The 25,822-nt window shown below is 41.7% G+C and overlaps 1 protein-coding gene across 3 annotated transcripts in view; it reads left to right on the top strand.

The window, feature by feature from the left end:
* The window catches only part of MTHFD2L (methylenetetrahydrofolate dehydrogenase (NADP+ dependent) 2 like), a 56,083-nt gene extending 32,696 nt beyond the window's left edge, over positions 1 to 23,387 (top strand). The window contains exons 6-9 of one of the 3 annotated variants that reach the window (XR_007773291.1): positions 3,354 to 3,446; positions 8,222 to 8,347; positions 20,067 to 21,205; positions 21,853 to 21,929. Coding sequence is in view for 2 of the 3 variants with exons in the window: in XM_050945063.1 (XP_050801020.1) it covers positions 3,354 to 3,446; positions 8,222 to 8,347; positions 21,853 to 21,965 (332 nt within the window). In the remaining variant the exon portion in view is untranslated. Of the gene's footprint in view, positions 1 to 3,353; positions 3,447 to 8,221; positions 8,348 to 20,066 lie in introns of all 3 variants that reach the window. The other 2 variants (XM_050945063.1, XM_050945064.1) reach the window with 2 other exon arrangements.
* The last annotated feature ends 2,435 nt before the right edge of the window (positions 23,388 to 25,822 follow it).

The following is a 25,822-nucleotide window of genomic DNA, read 5'->3' as shown; positions in this document are numbered from 1 at the left end:
TAATCATTCTTGTTGCTCTTCTCTGGACCCTCTCCAATTTCTCCACATCTTTCTTGAAATGCGGTGCCCAGAACTGGACACAATACTCCAGTTGAGGCCTAACCAGCGCAGAGTAAAGCGGAATAATAACTTCTTGTGTCTTGTTTACAACACACCTGTTAATGCATCCCAAAATCACGTTTGCTTTTTTTGCAACAGTATCACACTGTTGACTCATATTTAGCTTTTGGTCCACTGTGACCCCTAGATCTCTTTCTGCCATACTCCTTCCTAGACAGTCCCTTCCCATTCTGTATGTGTGAAACTGATTGTTCCTTCCTAAGTGGAGCACTTTGCATTTGTTTTTATTGAACTTCATCCAGTTTACCTCAGACCATTTCTCCAATTTGTCCAGATCATTTTGAATTTTGACCCTGTCCTCCAAAGCAGTTGCAATCCCTCCCAGTTTGGTATCGTCTGCAAACTTAATAAGCGTACTTTCTATGCCAACATCACTTATATGAGCGAGAGATCCTTGAAGATAAACTTTTGCCATCTAAACAACCAGTAGGATTGCTCCCTCATTAATTTTTTTTGTGCCAATGATAATCAGTAAGTTGAAAGATATGACAGCAGATTTCTAGAAAGAATAACATCTCCTTTCTGTTTCCACAATATCTGTTTTGTGCATGTCATTTATTGATCCCTAAGATGCTAAGGGAGAAAAATGTAGCTTTAAGTAACCTCAAGGCCTACACTTCATCTATAGGATTCTTGACAAGAATGATTGGGGGTGTTGCTGTCACAGCAGACCTATTAGCTAAGAGATTCTAGAAGAATGGTCCAGCTAACACCCAGTCAGCTGCAGCCAGGCTTTTTGTCCTTAGAGCCTGAATTTGAGTATGGAAAGTTGCTGCCCTCCCTTTGACCCCTTATCATCTTTTCTGTCTATCTCCTATCACTTAGAATTGTGTTTCAGCCAGCCAACCATCCAGGTTTTTTTTCCCCAGGGATCCCATCAACAAAGAGCCTCAGTGCTGAACAGTTAGATCAGATCTGCATGCTGATGTCCAGAGGGTACTTTGTAGGGGATTCACCCTTTCCAGTTTCTGTGAGTCTATGCCTGTTTGTTTCCTTTAGCTTATTTGGTTTTATTTTTTCCTTGTTTGTTTTTAACTTTGGTTATGGATAAGCTTTAACAGATAGGTGGGTTTTGCAACAGCTTTTTAAATTCTCTCAGTGTAACCTCCTCTGGTCCACTGATTTAGTGAAGCTGTTCCCACACTCTGGGTGTCTCCCTGCTGCCAATTACTGTGATTCATTTCTCTTGTGGGAGAGCACATAAAGTACAAGAATATGCTGGAAGAGGGAGTGACCTTCCCAGTAGGGTGGATACATGAAGAATGGATAGGGAAGAAGAACAGAGAATCCAGTGAGGGCACGGTTTGAAGGTATAGGAAGAAAAGTATATCAATGAGATGAGGTGCAGATTTGGTCAATAATAGATGTTCCTGAGGTGTCAGAGCTGATAGCAGGGACTGAAACAGTGAAAACTGTAGTGTAAAATTTTAAGAGGAAACAATGTGCCAAGGGACCTGAGATGGATGGAGTGTGAAAAACATGGGGTGAAACAGGTTCAGGGTATGCAGGGAAGATAGCAAAGAGAAAGAGAGCTGGTATCAGGCTCAGGGCCTGGGAAGAGTCTTCTTTGCTGATTGTTACCTTCATTGCTTTCCCAATTATCTCCTCCTTGCTTTCGGAAAACAACAAGGAAGCATGGTCCCCATGCTCATGAACCTCCTTGATTTGCATGATGGGCTACTCTCAGGTACCCAACAATTGTAGGATTTTTCATGTCTAGTGTTAGGCACCACAGAAGAACTATCCTTGCCCAAATACATACACCCATGCAAGGGCAGGGCTCCAGAGCTGCTGAGTTTGCCCAAAAGACTGTAGGCTTCCATTCGCCATGCATGCAAACTCTTCCCGTGGTCTCTGGCACAGATGAGTGATCAGCTCTTTGTTTAACAGCAAGTAACAGGAGATAGTGGAACAAGACTTTTCTGCATCTGCAATGAAAGAAAAGCTGATATGGAGATTTGGGAGACATTTTCCTTTCTACTTTTTTTGATATCCATATTAATGGAATAATATGTGTCTGAGCAGTGTGCGATGAGCTATCTTTGTGCTTCTGCTGGGGTTTAGGAGAAGGCGGCATAGGACAGCCAAGATGCCTCACTTGATAATACCATGTGATTTGGTCTGGCTAATTTCTTCCCCTAAGTGGGCACAGTGACAGGCATTCTCAAGTCTATCTAATAGGAATTTTACCAGATACACAAATAGTGACAGTGTTGTTAATTGTTTTGGGCACGTATGTTTCTTAAAGAAATTCTCTCCTCTCTGAAATCTGCTAGAGCCACTGCAATCAACAATGATATTCCATGTGCTGGCTCCCAACATGAAACTAATGGTAGCCAGGGGCAGAGCTTTGTAAGCAGAAAATCCTTGGTGGTAGACTTCCATATTGCTGTCATAGCTCCCAGGAATCCCCATGCAATCCAAGCTCTGTTGTGGATAGAACGGAGGCAGAGCCATGGATGTCTCCTTCCTGCATGATGAACCATTTCCAAATCTGAGGGGAAATATCAACAAGAATGAATGCTGCTCCTGTTAACATTAATTACCACTCATTGCCCTTTTGGTATATTCCAACCTCTCCAAAACATACATTGAAAACTAAACTCTGACCTGCGGGAAATGCAGAGATGTGAAGGTAACTCTGCTGTTACCTCAGGTTGTAGACATAGAGAAGTCCATAGTCTCCCTCAGAATTTGTGCGACAGAATGGCAGGAGACGTGTATAGTTGTTGGCACAGAAAGAGATGAATGGCCAAGGGCACATGAGGAGAAAGTTATAAACATAGTCCCCTTATATCCAGTGTTTTAGGCTGTGATAAGTGAAGGTGTCTTACAGTGCTATACTCCTATCACATTTAGTAAGACAGATACATAAGGCCAGATTCATTCCCATGTAATTCCATGAAACTCAGTGACATTAACCCAGGAAGGAATTTAGTCCACACTGTTAAACAACTGCACTGGGTTATGTTTTTGAAGGATGAGAGTGATGTGGTTGCACTTCTTCGTACACGTGGGAAGGCAAGCAATGGCATTCTGCATATGCTGAAAAAGGGTGTCAGATCATGAAAAAGAAATATGTGTGATGATGTGTCAGATCATAAGACAGGAATTTATTTGATCAAATGTGTGTTCTTAATATACCAAAATCTAATGAATCGTTTCCGCATGTTAATAAATACCTTGTGGGAGTTTTATAAATGACAATTAACTGTGAATATTGTACGTTACAGGTGATGCTACAGTGACAATTACTCACAGATATACTCCAAAAGAGCAGCTGAAGATCCATACCCAACTAGCTGACATTATAATAGTAGCTGCAGGTAATACTAAGTGTCCTTAATACTACAGTGGCAAATATTAAAAACTCACCAGGTACTCGGTTTCTACAACTAGCTGTTTTAAATATGTTAACTAAGTGGGTTGTGATCATGCTTGTTGAGGGTGCTTCAGTGAGTCTGCTTGTTTTGAGTAAGGGAAGAGATTTGGCCCTCAGTTCTTGCCCTTCATATTTGTAGATTCATAAGCTAGTTTCTCATCAGGTATGACACCTTCCCCTTAGGGAAGCTTAAGGATGAACTCAGGAATGGAAACTAGTCAGTGCACAGCTTTTACAGGTATAATTATATAAACTAAAACATTTTCTGTACTGTACAAAAATGGTGAGTCATTCAGGGTTTCCTTAAATCAGCTGGAGGCCACATTCAGGTAACAATAGTGCCTTTCTTTCTCTATTAGAATTAAGGGCAGTCTTGGCAAATTAAATGCAGTTGTTTTGGTATTATGTGTGTATTATTCATCCTTGTTTTGTACAATTGCAGTATAAAGAGGGAAATAGAAGAATGGACTGTTGAAAGAATGGATTTTCTATAATTAGTAACTGGAAAGTTCAGTGGTTTGATATTACTGGAGATATATAGACAGAAATACTTGTGTTTTGATTTGGCCTTTCTTCACTAAATAAAGAACTAATCAGAGTTCCAACTTTGGATGGCAAATGTGGCTTTAATGGTATTTTTAGTATACATCCTAAAAACATTAGAAACAAGTCTGGCCAATGTCTATGCAATTTTTCTGTTTTTTTTTTCACAGTGGCCATTCAAGCCCCTCTTGCAGTACACCGGATTTGTGTCATTTCGCATCCCCCATCACTCCTCCACACTCCAAACCCCAAGCCTTGCTAACTGCCTTTCAGAAGAATAGGGAGGGGGTTGGATTACTCTTAGGCTTATCATTTCTGTTCAAGTGTGAAGTGAGGTGCTGCTTTCTCTGACTTCTTCACATGCCAGTTTAGGAGCAAGAAAATAAGCTCGGGTCTTAAGCTCAGATCTCTGACATGGTGATTACTAGACTGTGCACGAGACCAGAATTCACAACTGTAAGTGAAAAATAATAAAGGATGTGGAATCATTTTCTTTAGCATGTCTGTGTAGATAAATGCTTCTTAGTAGTTCATCAGAGCTTACTGTCAGGGTTTAATCGCGGGTTCTGAACAAAGTTAGTTGTTGGCTATGCTTGCAGTTAAACTGCGTTCAGTACCAATTCAGCAATACCCGCTCCTTACAGTTTTTCTTCATGTCACCTATTAGAACAGTGATTCTCAAACTTTTGTACTGGTGACCCCTTTCACATAGCAAGTCTCTGAGTGTGACCCCCCCTTATAAATTAAAAAACACTTTTTTATATATTTAACATCATTATATATCCTGGAGGCAAAGCAGGCTTTGGGGTGGAGGCTGACCACTCGTGACCCCCCCACATAATAACCTCACAACACCCTGAGGGGGACCCGACCCCCAGTTTGAGAACCCCTGTGTTACAAGAACATGATACAACACTCATTGCACAATACGAGATATATCTGGGCTAGATTGTGCAAAGTACACACAGCCCTGCATTGGGTGTGGCATGGAGTTGCACAGCCCCAGTGGAAGCTCAGGGAGAGAGTGCGCCTCAGGAAGGCATAATCCCTTTAAGTTTCCCTGAGTTCACAGGAACTGTGCAGACTTCATCTTTCTCTTGAATGGTGCAATATTCTCACTGATGTGTCTGGCTTGCTCTGCTGCTAGGATGAAGGGAGTTCAGGGCATGAACCTATTTCCTCCCCACCCCATTTGTGGTGGGGCTGCAGTTGTGACAGGCCTGTATGTGGGAAGTGCCAGTGGGAGGAGGCTCCTTGTGTGTTCCCTAACACATCTATAGAAAGCCCACTTGCAGGCTGGCCCCCTGTTTGACTCCTTTTCTGCAATAAATGCTACTCATGATGCAATACTCTATCTTCATTTTAATTGTTAGTTTTTGAAGCCTTCATTTTATTCATTTCCTCAAGTGTTCCTATTTCAGATTTCTTGCAGAGAAGAGCTCTGCCTAAATTGTGATATTGAAAAAACAGATAATTAGCTTTTTCTGCAAAACCTATGCATTTAAGAATTTCCCACATATTAGAAGTAAAGCATGTTAGGAGAAAGTGATCTCCTAGCAGTTGGTATGCAAAGGAGGCTTTGGTAAATCACGGAATCCTAGAAATGTAGGTTCAGAAGCGATCTCAAGAGTTATCTAGTCCAGCCCTCTGCGCTGAGGCTGAATTAAATAACTTTATTAATTTTGTTCTGGAGGAGGTGATTTTTTTTTTGTTCAGTTTCAATATTACTCTATTGATGGGGCATGTTCTCAAACTTTTCTGTGAAGGATTTAGCTGTGCGACTCCTGTTAGCTTTAATAAGAATTGTAGAGAATGCCTTTATCCCTATGCCACTCAGATAATTTCCCCCATAAAATTGTGGAGTTGTCCTATTACCAGTACAACTTGCGGTTTATTGTGCAACAGCTTGATGAAATAGACATAGGCCAACGTCTCTCAACATTACTGAAAAGTATATTAGAAAATTTGCTTCTTTCAACACTTTTCAAGCTCATCCATATACAATATATAGAGAGAAATGTTGTATCACCCATCTCTTAAACAGCAGTCCCTTTCTCCCCTAAAACTGCTTGCATCCAGAAACACTCACTTTTGCTTTCTATTCTCCTGCCCCCCACAGCTGTCTCAAACCATTCCTGCCTGTGACCCGGCTAGTGGGAGAGGAGAAACCTATTACAATATATATTTCTGAGGGGTACTGCAGATGTTCTGTTTTAGAGTATTAGAATGACCATTTTACTAAACAGTGGCAGCATCAAGTGAGTGAAGGTGTCCCCAGAACTCATGAAGCAAGACTGTATTTTATTTTAAAGATGGAATGTCTTCTCATTTAAAAAGCGGGGGGTTCTATAATGTAATAGGTAAGAAACTTTGGAAATGGCTTTGGGTGGTTTGAGTGTTGTTCTGATTAGATCATGTAAAATATAATACGTAGGTAATGTACAAGTATTTCTATACTTTATTCCTCAATAGCACATAATGGTTTAGTGTCATATAGTATTTGTCTTAACAGTTGTCTTAACTGTTAGTTAACTATTTGCCTAGCCAGGAGTGAGCTGATGACTAGTCAGATCTGTTGTGATTGTCTCTAAAGCCATAGCAATAAGTTAAATTAAAAATATAAAACACTATAAAGTTGATTTAAATATTGGAACACAGTTAAAAAAGATGGCACTAAAATTGTGTTCGTGAGAGGTAGGGCTTTTCTCCGCATCAAAGAGAATTGTTGAAATGGTTCAAAGAGCTTATGTTAAATTTTAGCAGAGCCTAGAGGCCGGATTAGAGCAGTCATCTCTCTGCACAAGTCTGGGTGTTAAAATCAAGCTCCTTCTGATGAAAATCCTTGCAAAGAAGAAAGTCTTTATGGACCGTTCCTGCTCCCATTGACATCAAAAGAGTTTTGCTGTTGTCTTCAATGGGAGTAAGATCAGGCTATCTACAAAGAGGTCACCCTTATACTTACCAATTACTTTGGATAACAGCCTTGGTATTTGCAGAATTCTAGTGATTTCCTATCATGATTATAAGGAAGTTTAGCTAAAACTGCAAATACTGAAATAACTTTCCATTCTGTTCTGGTTCTTATACCACATTCATCACCGTGGTATCTTCCAGTATAGTGTTTTAAGTGATGTAACTATCATTGTCATGTGTAGTTTTCTCTGTCTCCCATCTTCTCTCTGAGCTGAGGGGAATTATGTGAGTTTTTCTTTTTACGTGTATTAAGTTGTTTTTATTAGTGATGGCTGGTTGAAGACATGCACCATGTGCTTGAGTTAGGTTGGAATTTCTCAGTTGCTGAGGGCTTCATCCTCCGATTAATTGCACTGCTGTAGTCCAGTTAGAAGTTGATGAAAGTATGTTTTACTGAGACCAGGTCATCATCCATCAGGATGGGATGCAATCTCCTAACTAGACATAGGTAGTAGAATTATTTATTAGTGTTATTATGGAGTTGCTTAGCATCAGCAAGGAATCCTAGAGCACTCCTAAAATGTGGACTTGACTAACCAATTGTGGGTGTGTATCTTCAAGCAAAGGAGACTGTTTGTTTCATAGCTACAAGCTTCTCTGCGTTTACTTCTGCCAGCAGCATAACGTCCACTTGCTCAGGTTCAACCTCAAGCAGTTGTTCTTCATCCATGAACTGATCTCAGTCAAGGGTTAGCTTGGTGACAGTGGTGTTTTCATATATAGTGAAAGATAGAGTTGTGTGTCACCTGCATATCTTGAGTCCATAGTATCTTGCTAGATCTCCTAGTGGCTGCATGTAGATGTTGAACAGTTGCGATATTTTATCTGCTTCTAGAATAGTAAAATTTGTGTCAGCAATGTTACGTAAATAGTATTGTACACTGTTCAGGTAAATGGCTAGAATGTCAAGTATTTAACAATTAAATATATGGAAAATCAAATAATCCAATGATGTCCTGTAGAAATAGGATCTCACATAACCTAATTCAAATTATTTGCTCACTGTAGACACAGCCTCTTGACATCAACTTTGTTTCTGACCCTCAAAATGTAGTTAAAACCATAGTGTTTTCTGTGTATCAGAGCTATGACAAAGATGCTGAAAAAATAAACCCAACTTTTTCCTGCCTTTTTTATAATTAAGAGCAGATAACTTAGTTCTGTATCTGGCTGCGTTAAACAAATATTTCTTGATGATTTCAGGTATTCCAAAGTTGATTACAGCTGATATGGTTAAAGAAGGTGCAGCTGTGATTGATGTAGGCATCAATCATATCCATGACCCTCTGACAGGGAAAACCAAATTAGTAGGGGATGTGGACTTTCAAGGTAAGAAAAATACCCCTCCTGATATAAAAGGACTAGATAAGTTGGGTTTAAGGTATTTGGTTATTTTAAAAATGAGAAGGTTAAATTAATTTGTCAAATCAAATCTTTTCTCCTCACCTGAAGAAGTGTATTGAAGAAGCAAGAAGTTGTATCTAAACTTAATATATACTCTATTAATAAAGAGCCCAAGTATAACTGGGTTTAAAGGAAATTGGGATGTATAATTATAAAATGCATGCCAGCACTGATGACAGGTTGAGGGGAAGCGATGGCAAAGGGCTGTGGTGCCACTTCCTCCCCAAGTTTCCCTGCTCCCGTTAGGCATCTTGTGTCAAAGACCACTAAGGGTATGTCTTCACTACTGGCCAGATTGGCGGGCAGCGATCGATCCAGTGGGGATCGATTTATCTCGTCTAGTCTAGATGCGACAAATCAAGCCCCGAACGCTCTCCCGTTGACTCCTGTACTCCAGCTTGGCGAGAGGCGAAGGCGGAGTCGACGGGGGAGCGGTAGCAGTCGACTCACCTCAGCGAAGACACTGCAGTAAGTGGGTCTAAGTACGTTGACTTCAGCTACATTAGTCACGTAGCTGAAGTTGCATAACTTAGCCCACGTCCACACTACAGGGTAAAATCGATTTTATTAAAATCGATTTTATAAAGCAGGCTTTATAAAATCGATTTTGCGCGTCCACACTAGGGCTACTTACATCGATGTTGAGCGTCCATGTTCCCTGGCGTCCATCTTTTCCCTGAGCGTTGCACTCTGGGTACCTATCCCACAGTTCCTGCACGGGTCCCTGCCCTTTGGAATTATGGGTTACTAGCCCAGTGCATGATGGGATCAAAGTCCCCGTCCTGGGTGGTTCTGGGTACAGCCCCCCCCCTTCCTGTAAACGGCACACAGTCAGTTCGCGCTGTTTTTACTGGCTGCAGTGAGGGAAACGCCATTTTGCAGCAAGCATGGATCCAGGTCTGCTCTTGTCCTTGATCGCGAATGCTGTAAATAATTCACGCATTCTCGTTCTATCACTGCTGACCCATGATGCAGAAATGCAAGAGAGAATGCTTGAATGCGGGGACGACAGCGATGACGAACTGGAGAACGAGTTTTCTGACTCCCCGGGCCCCTGCACGTTGGAGCTCCTGACGGTTATGGGTGAGGTTCTACCCGTTCCGCGCCGCTTTTGGGCACGGGAAACAAGCACTGACTGGTGGGACCGCATAGTCCTGCAGGTGTGGGACGATTCGCAGTGGCTGCGGAACTTTCGCATGCGTAAGAGCACTTTCTTTGAACTTTGTGACTCGCTTTCTCCTGTCCTGAAGCGGCATAATACCAGGATGAGACCAGCCCTCACAGTGGAAAAGCGAGTGGCAATAGCCATATGGAAGCTTGCAACACCAGACAGCTACCGGTCAGTCGGGAATCAATTTGGAGTGGGCAAATCTACTGTGGGGGCTGCTGTGCTGGAAGTATCCAAAGCAATCATTAAGCTGCTGCTTCGAAAGGTTGTGACTCTGGGAAACGTGCAGGCCATTGTGGATGGCTTTGCTGCAATGGGATTCCCTAACTGTGGGGGGGCCATAGATGGAACCCACATACCTATTTTGGCACCGGAACACCAGGGTGCCCAGTACATTAACCGCAAGGGGTACTTTTCGATGGTTCTGCAAGCCCTGGTGGATCACAAGGGACGTTTCACCAACATCCACGTGGGATGGCCAGGAAGGGTTCACGACGCACGTGTCTTCAGGAGCACTACACTGTTTAAACGGCTGCAGCAAGGGACCTACTTCCCTGATCAGAGAATAACAGTTGGAGATGTCCAAATGCCTATAGTTATCCTTGGGGACCCAGCCTACCCCTTGATGCCCTGGCTAATGAAGCCATACACAGGCAGCCTTGACAGTGCTCAGGAGTTGTTTAATTACAGGCTGAGCAAGTGCAGAATGGTGGTAGAATGTGCATTTGGCAGGCTTAAGGCGAGATGGCGAACGCTTCTTACTCGCTCAGATCTTAGCCAAACCAATATCCCCTTTGTCATTGCTGCTTGCTGTGTGCTCCACAATCTCTGTGAGAGCAAGGGGGAGGCCTTTATAGCGGGGTGGGAGACTGAGGTAAACCACCTGGCCGCTGATTATGCGCAGCCGGACACCAGGGCAATTAGAAGATCTCACCAGGATGCTGTGCGCATCAGAGAAGCACTGAAAAGTAGCTTCCTCATGGGCCAGGGTACAGTTTGAATGCTGATTTTCCTTTCAATTGATTGCTGCCCTCCCCATCTATGCAGTGTTGCTGCTGCAAGATACTTTGCCTGCAGCATTCCTCAATTGCTTGCTTAGGTTACTTGCGAGAGCTGTCCATTGGAAAACATATAATTCTGTATTTCCCAATTATTACCTACCTCCACCATTAGCTGCTTCCGTCTGCTGCTAGGCACAGTACCTGCAACCTTCCTTAACTGCTTTTTTATTGAAAATAAAGTTACTACTATTTGTTACAAGAATTGTGTTCTTTATTTAAAATCAGACCCTTTCATCAATCAAGCATCATGCTTGTTGTTACAATACTGTGCATGAAATTTCATAACTCAGCGTTCTATGGGGGACGGAGCGAGGGAGGTTTGGAGGAAGGGGGAGGGAGGTTTGAAAGAAGAAAGTGCATCAGAGAAGACAGAAAAAGAATTCTCATGGACCAGGTTACGGTATGGCTGCTTTCTTTGTTTTCCCTTTATTACCCATATCCCCAATTGTCAAATCCTGATGCTGATAACTAGCTTCCGTGCAGCTTTCCAAAGCTGCTTGCTTTAGTTCATTACCAAACTACAGTCACACTGCCTTAATAGCATGACCTGAGAATAAGAATAGGCAAAGGTGCCATGGGAGAAGTTTCGATCATTAGAGGAGGGAAAAAACAGGACACAAAGGGCTTTTCAATCTAATGAAAGCCTTCTGGTTGGAGTGTCCGCAGCAGTGGAGGGGGCTGGTGCAGAGAGCCTTCCCCCACGCGTTCTTACACGCCTGGTTCTGGAAGGTGTGGGACAGGGTGAGTACTGAGGGAGGTTATACACGGGCTGTAGGGGCATTCTGAAACCACGGAGCTCTTGCAGCATATCGCGGAGGATGTCAGTCTGATCACGAAGAAGATCCAGAGTTGCTGCTCGCCAGCGCTGATCTTCCTGCCACCTGACATCATTTTTGGCGTCCCTCCTGTCTTCGCGTTGACTGGCAGCCTCCCTGTACTTTGCGACCAGTTGCTTCCAGTCTCCCTGCAGAGCTCTATCTGTACGGGTTACTGCCATAATTTCGCTGAACATGTCCTCACGCGTCCTCCTTTTCCTCAGTCTTCTTATGATACCCCCCCACGTAGATGAGAAGCGAGAGGGAGGCTGGAGAAATGTGCAGCTGTGTGTGGGGGGGTGGGGTTTGGAAAGAGTGATAAAAGAATCATAAGAGACACATTTCACACAACCATGCATACAGTCTTTCTCCTCACTGACCTGTGCCTGTTACCGAACCTTGAACATTTTACTTTACCACAAGGTCACCTTAGGATTCCTTTAATACTTATTGCTTGTGGCTGAGGACAGAGAGTTCTGCTCAGACGCAGGTCAGGGGAGCACACAGACCGTGCCCGGAGAAAATGGTAAGTTAATAATGGCTAGTAATCCCTGTAGTAGATTGTACTGGTAATCAAGCTACTCTCCTTCCCTGCTTTGCTCTCGCGTTCCCTGAACAAGCAGGTCTCCTTGCCTGCGGTTTGCTCGGTGGTTCGGGGAACGCGAGAGCAAACCGCGGCGAAGCTGGTCTCCTTCCCTGCTTTGCTCTCGCGTTCCCTGAACAAGCAGGTCTCCTTGCCTGCGGTTTGCTGGGTGGTTCGGGGAACGGGAGAGCAAACCGCGGCGAAGCTACTCTCCTTCCCCGGTTTGCTCTCGCGTTCCCTGAACAAGCAGGTCTCCTTGCCTGCGGTTTGCTCGGTGGTTCGGGGAACGCGAGAGCAAACCGCGGCGAAGCTGGTCTCCTTCCCTGCTTTGCTCTCGCGTTCCCTGAACAAGCAGGTCTCCTTGCCTGCGGTTTGCTCGGTGGTTCGGGGAACGCGAGAGCAAACCGCGGCGAAGCTGGTCTCCTTCCCTGCTTTGCTCTCGCGGTCCCCGAACAAGCAGGTCTCCTTGCCTGCGGTTTGCTGGGTGGTTCGGGGAACGGGAGAGCAAACCGCGGCGAAGCTACTCTCCTTCCCCGGTTTGCTCTCGCGTTCCCTGAACAAGCAGGATGAATCCGCCCTGTTACAATGGAGACTTTTCTAAAAACCACCTCATGGGTCACTGTTTTAGGAAAGGTTTTTAATCTACTTGGTCAGTGACTCTAAGTACAGGTAGTGATTTGAAGCACCCAGTAAAAAAGGCTTACATTAAACCGAAGCTTTTAGTAAAAAAAATTACTCTCACCAGAGGACGGTCCCTCAGCTTCATTTTCTGGAGTACTGCCTTGAGATGGCTGGCAGGGAACCTCAGTAAGGGTGAGGAAAAGATCCTGGCTGTTTGGGGGGATAAAATGCTCTGTGCTCTCTGCTGGAGCCTCCTCCTCTTGGTCCTCATCATACTGATCATCGCCATCAAATAAATCTTCCGTAGTTGCAGGAATCACGACACCCACCTCTGAATCAACAGACAAGGGGGGGTTCGTCGTTGCGCTGTTCCCCAATATTGCGTTAAGCTCGTCGTAGAACCGGCATGTTTTGGGGGCAGAGCCTGACCTGCCCTTTGCTGCTTTGGTCTTCTGATACGCCTGTCTGAGCTCTTTCACTTTCACTCCGCACTGTAACGAGTCCCTGGTATGTCCCCTCTCCCGCATGGCATTAGAAATTTTTTCAAAGGTTTTCTCATTTCGTCTGCTCGAGCGCAGTTCTGAAAGCACTGACTCTTCTCCCCATACAGCTATCAGATCCAGTAACTCCTGTGTGCTCCATGCTGGAGCTCTTTTCCTATTTTCAGGAGACTGCATTCTTCTCTCTGCTGCTGAGAGCTCCATGCTGTGCAAGCAGGAAATGGAATTTCAAACTTCCCGGGGCTTTTCCTGTTTACCTGGCCAGCAGAAGAGTACCTTTACCTGTGTAGAGCGGCCACTAGAGCACTGTGGGATACGTCCCGGAGGCCATTAACTTCGATGGCCGTCCACACTATCATAAAATCGATTTTAAAAAATCGATTTTGGGGTTACTCCTCTCGTTTTGATGGAGTTCCAAAATCGATTTTAGGGACCCTTAAAATCGATTTTATGCACTCTGTAGTGTGGACGGTTACAGCTTTAAATCGATTTAGAGCTCTTAAAATCGATTTAAAGCTCTAGTCTGGACCTGGCCTTAGATCGATTCCCCCCCCCCCGCCATAGTGTAGACCAGACCTTAGAGAAAGCAGTTCCCAGACCTCCTCTACAAATTTAGTGACTCCAACTGTGTAGAGTATGTATTACAGCATCACTGGTCAAGCTTCTGTTATCAAGTACCTTTCTGCACTTCCGCTGGAAACTCATATTTTAAAATATTAATTTTGCTTAAGTAATTTTCTCCGTGCGAAGACTTACTATATATAAATCTTTTGATCCTGAAAATCTGGGTGCAAACAATCCTATCTTAGATCATAAATGACAATGTGCACATTGATCTCATGTTAGTGTCCTTTTTTGTGCAATGTGTTACCAAACAAACTGCACAATACATCTTGATTGACAATGTCTGCTCAAAAGAAGTTCTAGACTGGACTAGCAGGATTGTTACTGTTCAAAATTAAAGTTTATTGGCAGAGCTGTGTGTGGGAAGCTTACACTTATCCACGTTCTAGCTGTTGGCCCCTCGTTTTGATATGCATGAAATTCATTCACTTTTTTTTTTTTTTTTTAATTTTTCCAGTCTTGACACACAGGCTCTCAGTCCGACAGCACAATTGTGTTCAAAATGTTTTTAAAAGGACTGCTAGAGCTTCACATACATAAACTAGACAAAACTCTGCTTGCTTGCTTGCTTTACTCACACATAAAGATCTATTAAAGTCAATGAAATTACTCTCATGAGTAGAGCAACAGGCTTGCTTCTAGATATATTTTAGACATGTACACCTCTACCCCGATATAACGCCATCCGATATAACACAAATTCGGATATAACGCAATAAGATTTTTTGGCTCCCGAGGACAGCGTTATATCGAGGTAGAGGTGTATGTGCATATGTCTAATTGCACGTTTAAAATAGAGAGATACAGGAAATTATTGTGAAAATAGAATTGTAGTAAAATGCTCTCTTCATTTGCTGCTTTGTATGGTAGTAAGTAAAAGATGGTAAAATGGTACAAGAAATGTTACATAGCAGATGCTGTTCAGAACTGCAACAAAATATAGTAAGCAAAAGTTCCACAAACTTCTAGTATATACAAGGAAACGTGATTTGCAGAAACACGTCTTAAATTTGTGTGCCACATTTCTCTTGATTTCTTAAAAAGTTTGTCTGACACTCTGAATATAATAAAAACAAGGAGGAGTACTTGTAGCACCTTGGAGACTAACAAATTTATTTGGGCATAAGCTTTTGCGAGCTAAAGTGGGTTTTAGCCCATGAAAACTTATGCCCAAATACATTTGTTAGTCTCTAAGGTACCACAAGTATTTACTCCTTGTTGTTTTTGCTGATACAGTCTAACACGGCTGCTACTCTGAAATCGGAATATAATATAAAGCTATATCCGGATGGCCAGGTCATGATTCAAAGTTTCTGTACATACAGACATGTTACTGTGCTGTGTATGTCTTGACAAGTTCTGCTGTGGGTTGTTCCTCAGGATTTTACCTGGGGTGAGGGAAGATCCCAGAAGGAGGGAGGAACTTGTTAACTTGGGTTATGCCACTGAAGTTACAGGTAGTACTTAGCTGCACATTGCCATGGGGAGATTGTTTTGTTTTTATTAATGATTTAGTGAAACTTTCACCGATACTAATGAACCAGCAACAATCTGATGCATATAGGCTGTAAAGTAAAGCATTTACATGCAAATTATTTGATTTAGCAGTTAAGAAGTGGAGCAAGCCATTATATCAATTGAAAATGATATAGTTATCACAATCTGAGTTATTAGATATTTGCATTTTTATTTAATGTGTTTTAAGTTACATGTGTGTTTTTACCAACAGTATCTTAAACTGAGAAAAGTATTGTACTGAGAATTAACTTAATGATTCTCTGAGTTATAATCAGTTAATATACAAATCTGACCATTTGGCTGAATTCATATTTATACACATCTGATTTTTTTTTCAACAGTTGAGTATAAAATGCTTTAAATGGCCAGCAGTAATATGCAGTAAGAGTTTAAAGTGTCACCTGGCTCCATCCTGCCACCCTCCCTGATCTCAGCTGTTCCCTGCTATTAAACCATCCTTGACATAGAAAAATGTGCACTGGAATAGAAAGTGAGGCATTAATTCTCACTTGGGCAATGCAAATTTAAATTTCCTTTATAAGAAAAATATATAAATATGGCTTGGATTAATCAAGCAGTATGATTTGAGATCACCTTTAACAGCACGGTGGGAACTTCATTTGCCACATCACAACTAACATCTTGGATTCCCTGCTTTATAAATACTGAAGGATGCTATTTTAAACTAAAGGAAGCTTTAAATGCTTTAAAAGTGGACAGTGGGGTGAATTCCTACCTCTGCTGGAGGGAGTTCAGGATGACTCTCTACATCTCTCTTGGAAGGTCTTATAAAGTTTTACTTTATGGTACTTATAAAATTTCTCTTTATGCTCAAAGAAATGATACCAAAACAAAGCTTTCAAGTTTCACATTTGAGCAGAGATGAGGATCAACATCATGTGGGTGTTCATGCTTACTCTTCCCAGCATATAAGGATAAAACAGACATCTGAAGGGACTCAGAGGAAACAAACATAAAAATTGTACTAGGGAATAGTTGTGCAACATACAAAACATTATATAATTAGCCTGTGGCACTCACTTCCACAGAGTATCATTAAAGTAAATAGCTTAGTAAGTTTCAAACGAGGAATAAGTATTTTGGTGCAGGCCCAACACAATGGGCTTTATGCAGCATTTGATCGTGTACCAGCTATTCCATGTACATGAATTGATGTCAAAGGGCCTAATCACTGTGTTTTGAGTTTTTAAGTATTTCCCCTATTAGTCCTGGGGGAGATTTTCAAAACCGCCTGAGGGACTTAAGAGCACAAGTTCCACTGACTGTCAGTGAGTCTTGTGCTCCTAATTCCCTTAGGTGCTTTTGAAAACCTCCCCTCTTGTATCTGATTTGCAAGTGAACCCCGACCCCAAAGTTCAGGTTGAGTCTTTTCTCAATAGTGACTTCTAATGTGCCTGAAATAACCTGACATTTGCTGATACCTTCCTGGTGTTTCTCATGTGGCTCAGCTAAAAGTCTTCTTTTTCCTTCCTTCTTCCAGAGTCTGGGATATCATAGATTTGGCAGGAAGGCTGCAGCAGAGCCTCCATATGTCAATAAGGATTTTGCAGCAGATAGTAAATTTGATGGCTGCAACAGTTTTTAAAGTACCCATAGCCTATTTTCTACAAAACATCCAGAGTTTCTGACCATGCAGAGATGCACACCAGATCTGTTCTAAGCTGGTCTTAGTTGGTCCAAATACAGAGAAAATGTGAAATTATCTGTGGACTTCCAAGCAGGATCAGGACTGACTCTTTCCATCCAGATTGTCTCTTGGGTCTCTGAACCAAATTTAATCCTGATGTAAACAGCTGTTAATCCATTGCCTTTAATGTGTACACCAATGCTTAATTTAGCTCTGTGTGCTTACTACACCCCAAAACTCTTAAATATATTGTTATATCCAGACATTGCTCAAACGCACACGCTTTCTCACTCAGGTGGTCCTGGTGTGTTTGGCTCTTCACTTTTGGACCAAAGGAGACGGCTCCTGTTGAAGGCAATGATAGCCATGGGTACTCAGCACCTCTGAAAATCAGGCCTTATCTCCACACAACAAACTTCTGCTGGCCTAGCTATGTTGGTCAGGAGTGTGATGAGGTGTGACCCCTGACAGAGCTATGTTTGCAAAAACCCTATACTGGCAAAACTGAGCTTCTGTCATTATAGCTTATTCTAGCCCCCTACCCACCCTTTCACTCCCAAACAAACTCAGCTATACTGGTAAAAGCTCAGTTTTGCCAGTATAAGCTGCGTTCACACTAGGAGTGGTTTGCCAGGCTAGTATACAAGTATAGCACTCCTTGTGTAGACATACCCTAAGGGTCTGAGGTAGGGCATCCAACATTAGTGGATGTTTTGAAAAATTGGCCGATATCTGCAAGCATCTCTACCACGTGGATTGAGGCTCTTGGTGGTGGAACATCTTACACACTGGAGATCAGGTTGAGTCTATGTGTTTCCCCTTTCAGAGCAACGTATGTTCAACAAAGACTATATATTGACCTAAACATACAGAAACAGAGCAACAAATACAAACTTTCCTCCTAAAAACCAACACTTTGATACATTTCCTTTCCACCCATGGGAGGAGTAGAGTTAATGTGGGCAGACAATGAATGCTTCTTCCTAATTACTTTACAAAGCACCTACATGCTATGGTGCTAGGCAGTGCACGAATAGCTTGCTAGGTAGATCAGATCGTAGAACAGATTTTGTGGGCCCGCATTCCTTTCACTTTCACCTTCATAAATCAGAAGTAGCTCCATTAGAAACAATGGAGTTACACTGGTGTGCAACTACTGTACAAAGTGGCAAATCACAGCGTAGATGTTCACATAGGGAAAAAATAGTACTGCGTGTGAAATATATAATGGAAAAGTTGCATTTTAAATTAATGACAATTTGGAGTAAATAACGTGCTAAACATAATGTTTGTGCCAAAATGATCTGGGTACAACAGTCACAAGAGCAACTTTTGAGCTGCAAAAGTTGCAGACTGTTCCTTGAGACTGGTTTCAGAGTAGCAGCCGTGTTATTCTGTATCCGCAAAAAGAACAAGAGTACTTGTGGCACCTTAGAGACTAACAAATATACAGCATGAGCTTTTGTGAGCTACAGCTCACTTCTTCAGATGCAGAGAACGGACATCCATTCTGTGCATCTGAAGAAGTGAGCTGTAGCTCACGAAAGTTCATGCTGAAATAAATTTGTTAGTCTCTAAGGTGCCACAAGTACTCTTGTTCTTTTTCCTTGAGACTGTTACCCACAAATGTTCAGTTCAAAGAGTGAAGTTATGTTTGTATCTAGCTGTTGTTGACAAGAGTGAGTCTAGTTTGTTGGCTTAAGAGCACTATCATCTACTCTTAGATTGTGTGATTAATCCTCTTCAGTGTCTGAAGTTCTTAACTTTAAAGGAACCTAGCAAATGAAGACTGTTTCCAAAGTAGAGGATCCTGTTTGTCAAGGAAACAATCTGCTTTTCATTTCTTGTTAAGAATCAAAGAGATATTTTAAAGTTCTAAAGATACTTCAAAATGGCAACTCGTTCCCCTTAGGTGCTTAATTAGAACATTGGCTTTTTCCAGACTGCCAAATAAGTGCTTAGGACACTGTGGGTGTTCAGGAGTCTTCATGCAGATAAAGCAGATTCAGAGGCTAAAGCTTTTACATCACCTAAAAGTGAAGGTGAGACAAAGTAATTGGCAATGCCACACGTCATTTGTGGCTGATTGGGCAGTTGTATCCAAACGCCAGCTCAGAAACTGCACATTTATTTATCAAGCTGCACAGTCAAACCAAATCTCCTTAGAACTTTCAGGGCCAAATTTTCAGATCTGGGCACCGAAGTTTGTCTGCAAAAAAGTGCATTCAACACATCCACATTTACTCCTCTAGCTAGGGATTTACCAGACTGCAATCACCCTTTTGTAAGGGCAAACTCATTTTTAGATGGCTTTACTTGGTCACCTATGTTCATTTAAAAAATGTGGCCCTTGGCCTGTCCTTTGCAAACTGATCCTAGGCCGGTAGTTATGTAAGCCAGTATAAAAGTAAACCTCTGTCCCACTAAGATGCAGGATAATGATACAGTACATAACACAATATACAGTACCTAACATACAGTGCAAGAAAAGGAACTGCCCAGCATCTGGGAAAAAAAGCACCCCATGCATTTAGTCCTAACAGGGACACCAGCACTTCAGGTAATTAATTAATACTATGCATGATTTTTCATTGCTAAGCTTTCTACAGGAAAAACATCTTCAGGTTGTATATTGCATCTCTTTGTAAATAAGATGGCATGAATTGCATTCTGAATAGTACCACAGAGAAAACCATGAAATATTACCACTTGAAATATATCCATTTAAGATACATTCTGTTTTAATTAACATTGTGTTACTTCGCGATACAGGATAACAGTCTTGATATGGGCTAATATTACTTCAGGCCCAGGTACAGTGATTATGACATTGGTTGGGACAGTGCAGTGATAACTTGACTAAATGAACACACCAAATTCAATCAAAAAATGAGTAGGAATTCGTTCAAAATTATAAAACTAATGAAAGAAAAGGCATATCATGTATCCGAGAATTTTAAGAGTGACTGTCATATTTCATCAAATTCATTCTTATTGTATAAGATAAGCAAAAAAACACATTGCAGTTTATGTTTACCTTTCAAAAAGCTTTTAACGTGTCTGATGGCGTAATTAAAACTCTGTCAACTTTAATTACCACTTCTAGATTTCGCCTCAATAAGGGGTTGATTTGGCGCTACTGAACTCAATGGGAACTTTGTCAATTACATCAATGGATGCAGCATCAGACCCTAACTGCAAAAAAATAGTATGGAGAGGTATCTTCATTCGTAGTCAATTGTTCGTTACAAAAAAACAGCTAAAAAATAATTAATAGCAACCCTTCATTTCCTCTCAATGGTTTTCTAAAATCTTTCATTTTACTCACCAGTTGAGCACCAGATCCATGTACATTTAATTTATCGGTAGTATTGTCAAGTAACTTTATTCCTCATATTTTAGCTGCCTAATTTTCTAGCCCTTAATCTCCATGGATCTCATATAATGCTTAATTTGAAAATAATGGTGCAATTTCAGCCCATTATTGACTTTGGTGGGATATTCCCACTTACATCAGAGATGAACATGGTCCATTTAGGAAAAAAAAAGACGCTTCCTTCTTAATCCTTGTATATATGCTGTGAATAGGTTCCTTTCCCAAACTGTTCTCCAACAGAGTCTACATGCTATGCAGAGCCCAACTCAGTGGCAAATGCTGTTTAGCAATTCCACTTCACTCCTCTATTCTGTTTCATGCATTTGGCAGAAATAACAGGGTTTAATTTTTCTGGCAATTCCTTAAGAGCTAGCACTGCCAGTTCTGAGGCAGGTAGTGGAGAGGTGAAAATGTATAACCTTAAAAAAATCACAAGCTCTGCGGCAGTCTGGACTTTTGAGTGCAGAAATAGACTTGCCATGTAGAATAACCACAACTAGTACATAATGTGTTGATTGCATTCCATCATTTGATGGGTTTTCCAAAAGTTAAATGATTCCTTTGCAAGTGGTTAGCCTGGAGTTCCAATGGTTAACCTTATGCAAAATATTTAAGTAGCACATTGTGCCAAGAAATTCCATCTCCCATGCCAACAGGTTAACATGACACTCTTCTCCATTTCTCCTGTGTCCTTAAAGGCTGTTCTTTGAAATGTCCAGGACGCTGCCTTAGTATGTCTCACAAATAATGAAAGAATGTCCTAACCCTGCAGGGGGAAGGGTTATGTTTCATGGTTTGTGACTGGATTGCTGGTGTGGTTTTCAGCAGCCTCCTCTGAGGAAACTAATTATGTAAAACTGATGATCCCCGTGAGTATTTATTACTTGAGACGCTCTATCCATTCAGCCCCAACTTTGTTTTTTAGTCTTATCCCAGCTCTCTAAGCCATGTTAGCCAGTAAATTCCGCTCTCTTTTTACTCCTCCCTTCCCTTTGATGGACACTACATGTCCACACTTACCTCCAGAGCGATCAATCCAGCAGGGGTCGATTTATCGCGTCTAGTGAAGACGCGATAAACTGACTGCCAAGCACTCTCCTGTCAACATTGGTACTCCGGAGTTGACAGGGGAGCATCAGCAGTCAACTTGCTGCAGTGAAGACGCCCATGGTAAGTAGATCTAAGTACGTCGACTTCAGCTGCGTTATTCACATAGCTGAAGTTCCGTAACTTAGATCGATCTCCACCTTCAGTGTAGACCAGACCTAAGTATTCTGGCCACAGGCGGTAGGCCAGGTTGAGACAGAGGACTCAAACCTCAGCTGAAGCCCTGCTGTTTATACGTTTTTAGAACAGTGGTGGTGGAAGCCCATCTGTAATTCCATCCACCAGATGCACAGGTGACTTGGACTTCCTTTTTTATTTTCAAAGTGAGATTCCCAAACTTTCCTGAGCTTTTGAAAATATATTATTCGGAAATATTCTTACAGTCGTATCTTTTTTCTGTTTATATTAGAGGTAAAGAAGAAAGCGGGCTTTATCACTCCAGTCCCAGGAGGAGTAGGACCTATGACTGTGGCCATGCTCTTGAAGAACACACTCATTACTGCTAAAAAGCTCATTTACTAGAGAGCTACTGCTACACTAAAAAATGAATCCAAGTCATTATATTTATTGATACATAAAACATTTATTTTTTACTACAAATATATTTATTTCTACATTGTATTTATTTTTTCATGTAAAATATTATGAATCTGATGATGATTTACAAAATGTTGCAATACTTTCTGTTACCTCCTGCAGCTGAATTGTGAGTAAAACAAAGTTCAGTCACAGCTTTCACATGTGTATTGTTGTTCTGTGAGTCAATCTTGTTTATAAAAAAAAATATGCTTTTGAACATTTTACTCTTAAGTCCTATTTTCAAAAGTGACTTAGTCAGTTAGGACCCTAAACTTCATTGAAAGTTAATGACGCTTAAGCTCCTAAATGCTAAATCACTTTTTGAAAATTGAACTTAGGCTCCCAAGTCACTTATACACTTTTGAAAATTTTATTCTAAATCTTGAATTCCTCGCAAATCCAAAACGTCTGTTGATGTCAGTAGGAATTTTGCATGCCCAAGTAATGCAAGATTCAAACCTAAGATTCAACTGCATGCCAGTCATGCTGAAATCATGAAGGGCTCACATTCAGCATGTATATTTTTTAAATTAAAATGAGCTTATACACCAGAGGCCAAATTCTGACCTTATCTGCATACCCAGAAGTCAGTGGGAGCTATGTGCACTAGAATGGAAACCAGAATTTGTCTCCTTCAGAATCCAGGGTTCATTAGCCAAATGTGTTGATACACATGCAGTGTGTTGTGTTTCTTTTTAAGCATGCTCAGTGTTTGATATGCCCTGGTCCTATGATGTGACCATGCATGGCTCACTTAGCAAGATCAGGATTGGGATTAATAAATCTATAGTAAAACCTACTATAGAAATGTGTCGTTGATAACATAAAAGGGGAGAAAAAGATCATCCAGAATGAAATAGTTGTGTTAAAACTATGAACTGCATTCCCTCTTGCCTCCTGTGATCAGCTCATGTTCTTAGTCTCTGCCATAACGCCCAATCCTGGTTCCATGGGAGTTTTGCTATTAACTTTAGTGATCAAAGAAGAGTGACATTGGGAAGAGGACACTACTGCTATAAAAATAAGAGGCAAACTTGGGAGAACGGGGAATATTTATCTGCATTTAAAAAAGGAATAAAAATGTTGATGCTCACTTATTCAATGAGAGAGAGAGAGTCAGTTCAAAAACTGGATTAGAGTAATCAATGTGATGTAAAATTAAAATGGGAATGCCAGTGATGATGCCATTCTGATGATGATTGCATATATTATTAACACTGAGGGCCCACTCTAGCTCGACTGACGTCAGTTGGTGTCAGATTGGGCCATTGTTTACATCTCTGAATCTCAGTAGAGAGGGTTTTGGTTATTTAGTCTAATCAAGAGCCATTGATGCTTGCCAGTAGTTTGTAGATTGCCTGAATGAAAAAAGCCCAAATATAATGCTGAATATTTCTTCAATTACAAAAATGTACTTTTTACAATAAAAAAAAATGTTGGAAAGTTACATTTGTACTGATTTTTCTTATGACAGTTTTTTCTGTTTAGTTTTTAAACCCCAAACACCTGCTATTTTTGTTAAATGTATATAAAATACAAAAATGAAAAGTAAAGGTATTTATATTTCTGCTAACGTTTTTTTCTACATATTTAGAAAAATCAATGGTGGTCAAAATAGCATAAACCAAGGAAGTAAATAAAACTGTTGTGCCAAATGAATGGAATAAACTGATCATTTCTGTAATGTGTTTTTTACAGGAAGAACACTTGACGCCTAAGGCATAAACAGTGTCCAACAACCACGTACAAATCATGTCCCAGTCCTGCATACACTTAGGCTTTGTCTATACTAGCACTTTTGTCGGCAAATCTTTTTGTCAGTCAGGGCTGTGAAAAAACGTACCCCAGACCGACACAGGTTTCGCCAACAAAAGCACCAGTGGACAGTGCTATGTTTGCGGGAGATGCTCTTCTGCCAACATAGCTACCACTATGTTTAATTATGCCAGCAGGAGAGCGGCTACACAAAGACCTTACAGCGACACAGCTGCAGCAGTACAGTAGTGCAGACCTAGCCTTAGGCACGTGCTTAAATTTAAATGCACACATAAGTGTTTGCAGGATCAGGATATAAGGATACAATCCTATTGAACCTACTGATAATGAAGAAGCCACCTTGTGGGTACTAGTACAATTAAGTTTCTATTGTGTGGGTAGGTGGATGGATGGCTAGATATAGAAAATTAAGCTTGCTTGATCCAGCTATCCTCCTGAATTGTGATTTATTAGCCTGCATTACCCACCTAGGCATAAAACACAAGCTGCACCCCATGAGTATTCAGGTGTGCAGTGACTCAGCACACCTGACAAAGATCAAAACCTCCTGGCTGTAAGGCATTCCCAGGAGAGTGAATTAGACTGGGCAAGGCTAACACGCCATTTGCCTCCTGACAAGTGAAGCTCCTGGATCTAATCCTATGGGTTACTGAGAGGAACAACACAGAGGAATAACCTGACACCGTGAGATGTGCCACAGTATCCTTTTAGGGTACGTCTATACTACCCGCTGGATCGGCGGGTAGTAATCGATCTATCGGGGATTAACTTATCGCGTCTCGTCTAGACGCAATAAATCGATCCGTGAATTGATGCCCGTACTCCACTCGGCAGGAGGAGTAAGTGGAGTCGACAGTGGAACCGCAGCAGTCCACTCGCCGTGAGGACGGCCAGATAAATCAAACTAAGATACTTCAACTTCAGCTATGCGAATAGCGTAGCTGAAGTTGCACATCTTAGTTCGATTCCCCCCCTCCCCTCAGTGTAGACCAGCCCTTACATTGTGAAATGTTCGTCCCTCCCTCTACCTCTCCATTGAGAAAGTGAAAGTGGAAGTCGCTGCTTATGTTCTGTGAGCATAACAATGTGTGAGAGTTAGGGCAATGGGATTACTTGCATGTACAAGTGCTTTGCTGGATCAGGAACCGCTGATTAAATTAGTGACCCTGGGAGGGACCAGTCCTAATTGTAAACACTAATAGAAATGTAACTGATGTTGTACTATCTTTCAAGTATCTTCTTAGGTACCTGTGTGGCTCTTGGTGCCCCTTTGGCCTGAGCTGTTAACCAATATGGAGGGCCTTGCAGGATTGTTTCCATTAGAAAGAGCAATGAGTGATAGGAGTGAGGTATATTTGTCAGTGCAACCCTGTTTATTTACAAAGAATGTAAACAGCATACTGTTTCCCTGCACACAATAGAAACAAGAAGAGTCAGTTTTCTTCCTTGCAATTTCCATGTCCAGCTTTCTGCCCAAAGAGAAGCTCTCTTGGTTTCCTTTCACAGCCATGCTACCAGTTCTTCTCTGGCTTTTCCCAGGTTTTCTGCTTCTCACCTGCATAGCTCCAACCAAAGAATGCCTCAATCCCTGCATCTTCAATCCATTCTAAGGAAACCCCTTGGCATGCATGGCTAAGCCTCTGCCCAGGCCTTTATGCAGCCAGTACCTTGGGTGGTGGTCTCCCATTGTTTCAGCTATCACTAAACAAAGAGACATTTCATTGTTCCCTTTTTAGCCTGAATGAGAGGTGGCTAGCATACCCATCAGCTTCAGTGAGGTCTGTGTCTTCTAAATTCTCAGCTAGTGCCTTAACCATTGGCCAGTTCTTCCTCTCTAGGAATAATATAAGCTCCCCAAAGTACAAGCCACACAGAAAATATCCCTCATTTGTAAGTAGTGCATATGTCTAGTTTCACTGACTTTTGCTTCACTGCATCTTGTCACTCTGCTTTGACAAATACCAGGTTTCTCCATAAAAAAGTGTCCTTGCATGCACAATTATGCCTACAGGTGATAGGAAACG

This window comes from Gopherus flavomarginatus, chromosome 3 (assembly GCF_025201925.1).
Source record: "Gopherus flavomarginatus isolate rGopFla2 chromosome 3, rGopFla2.mat.asm, whole genome shotgun sequence".
NCBI lineage: Eukaryota > Metazoa > Chordata > Testudines > Testudinidae > Gopherus > Gopherus flavomarginatus.
Note: the sequence above shows the minus strand (reverse complement) of the source record. Positions and strands in the feature narration are given on the sequence as shown.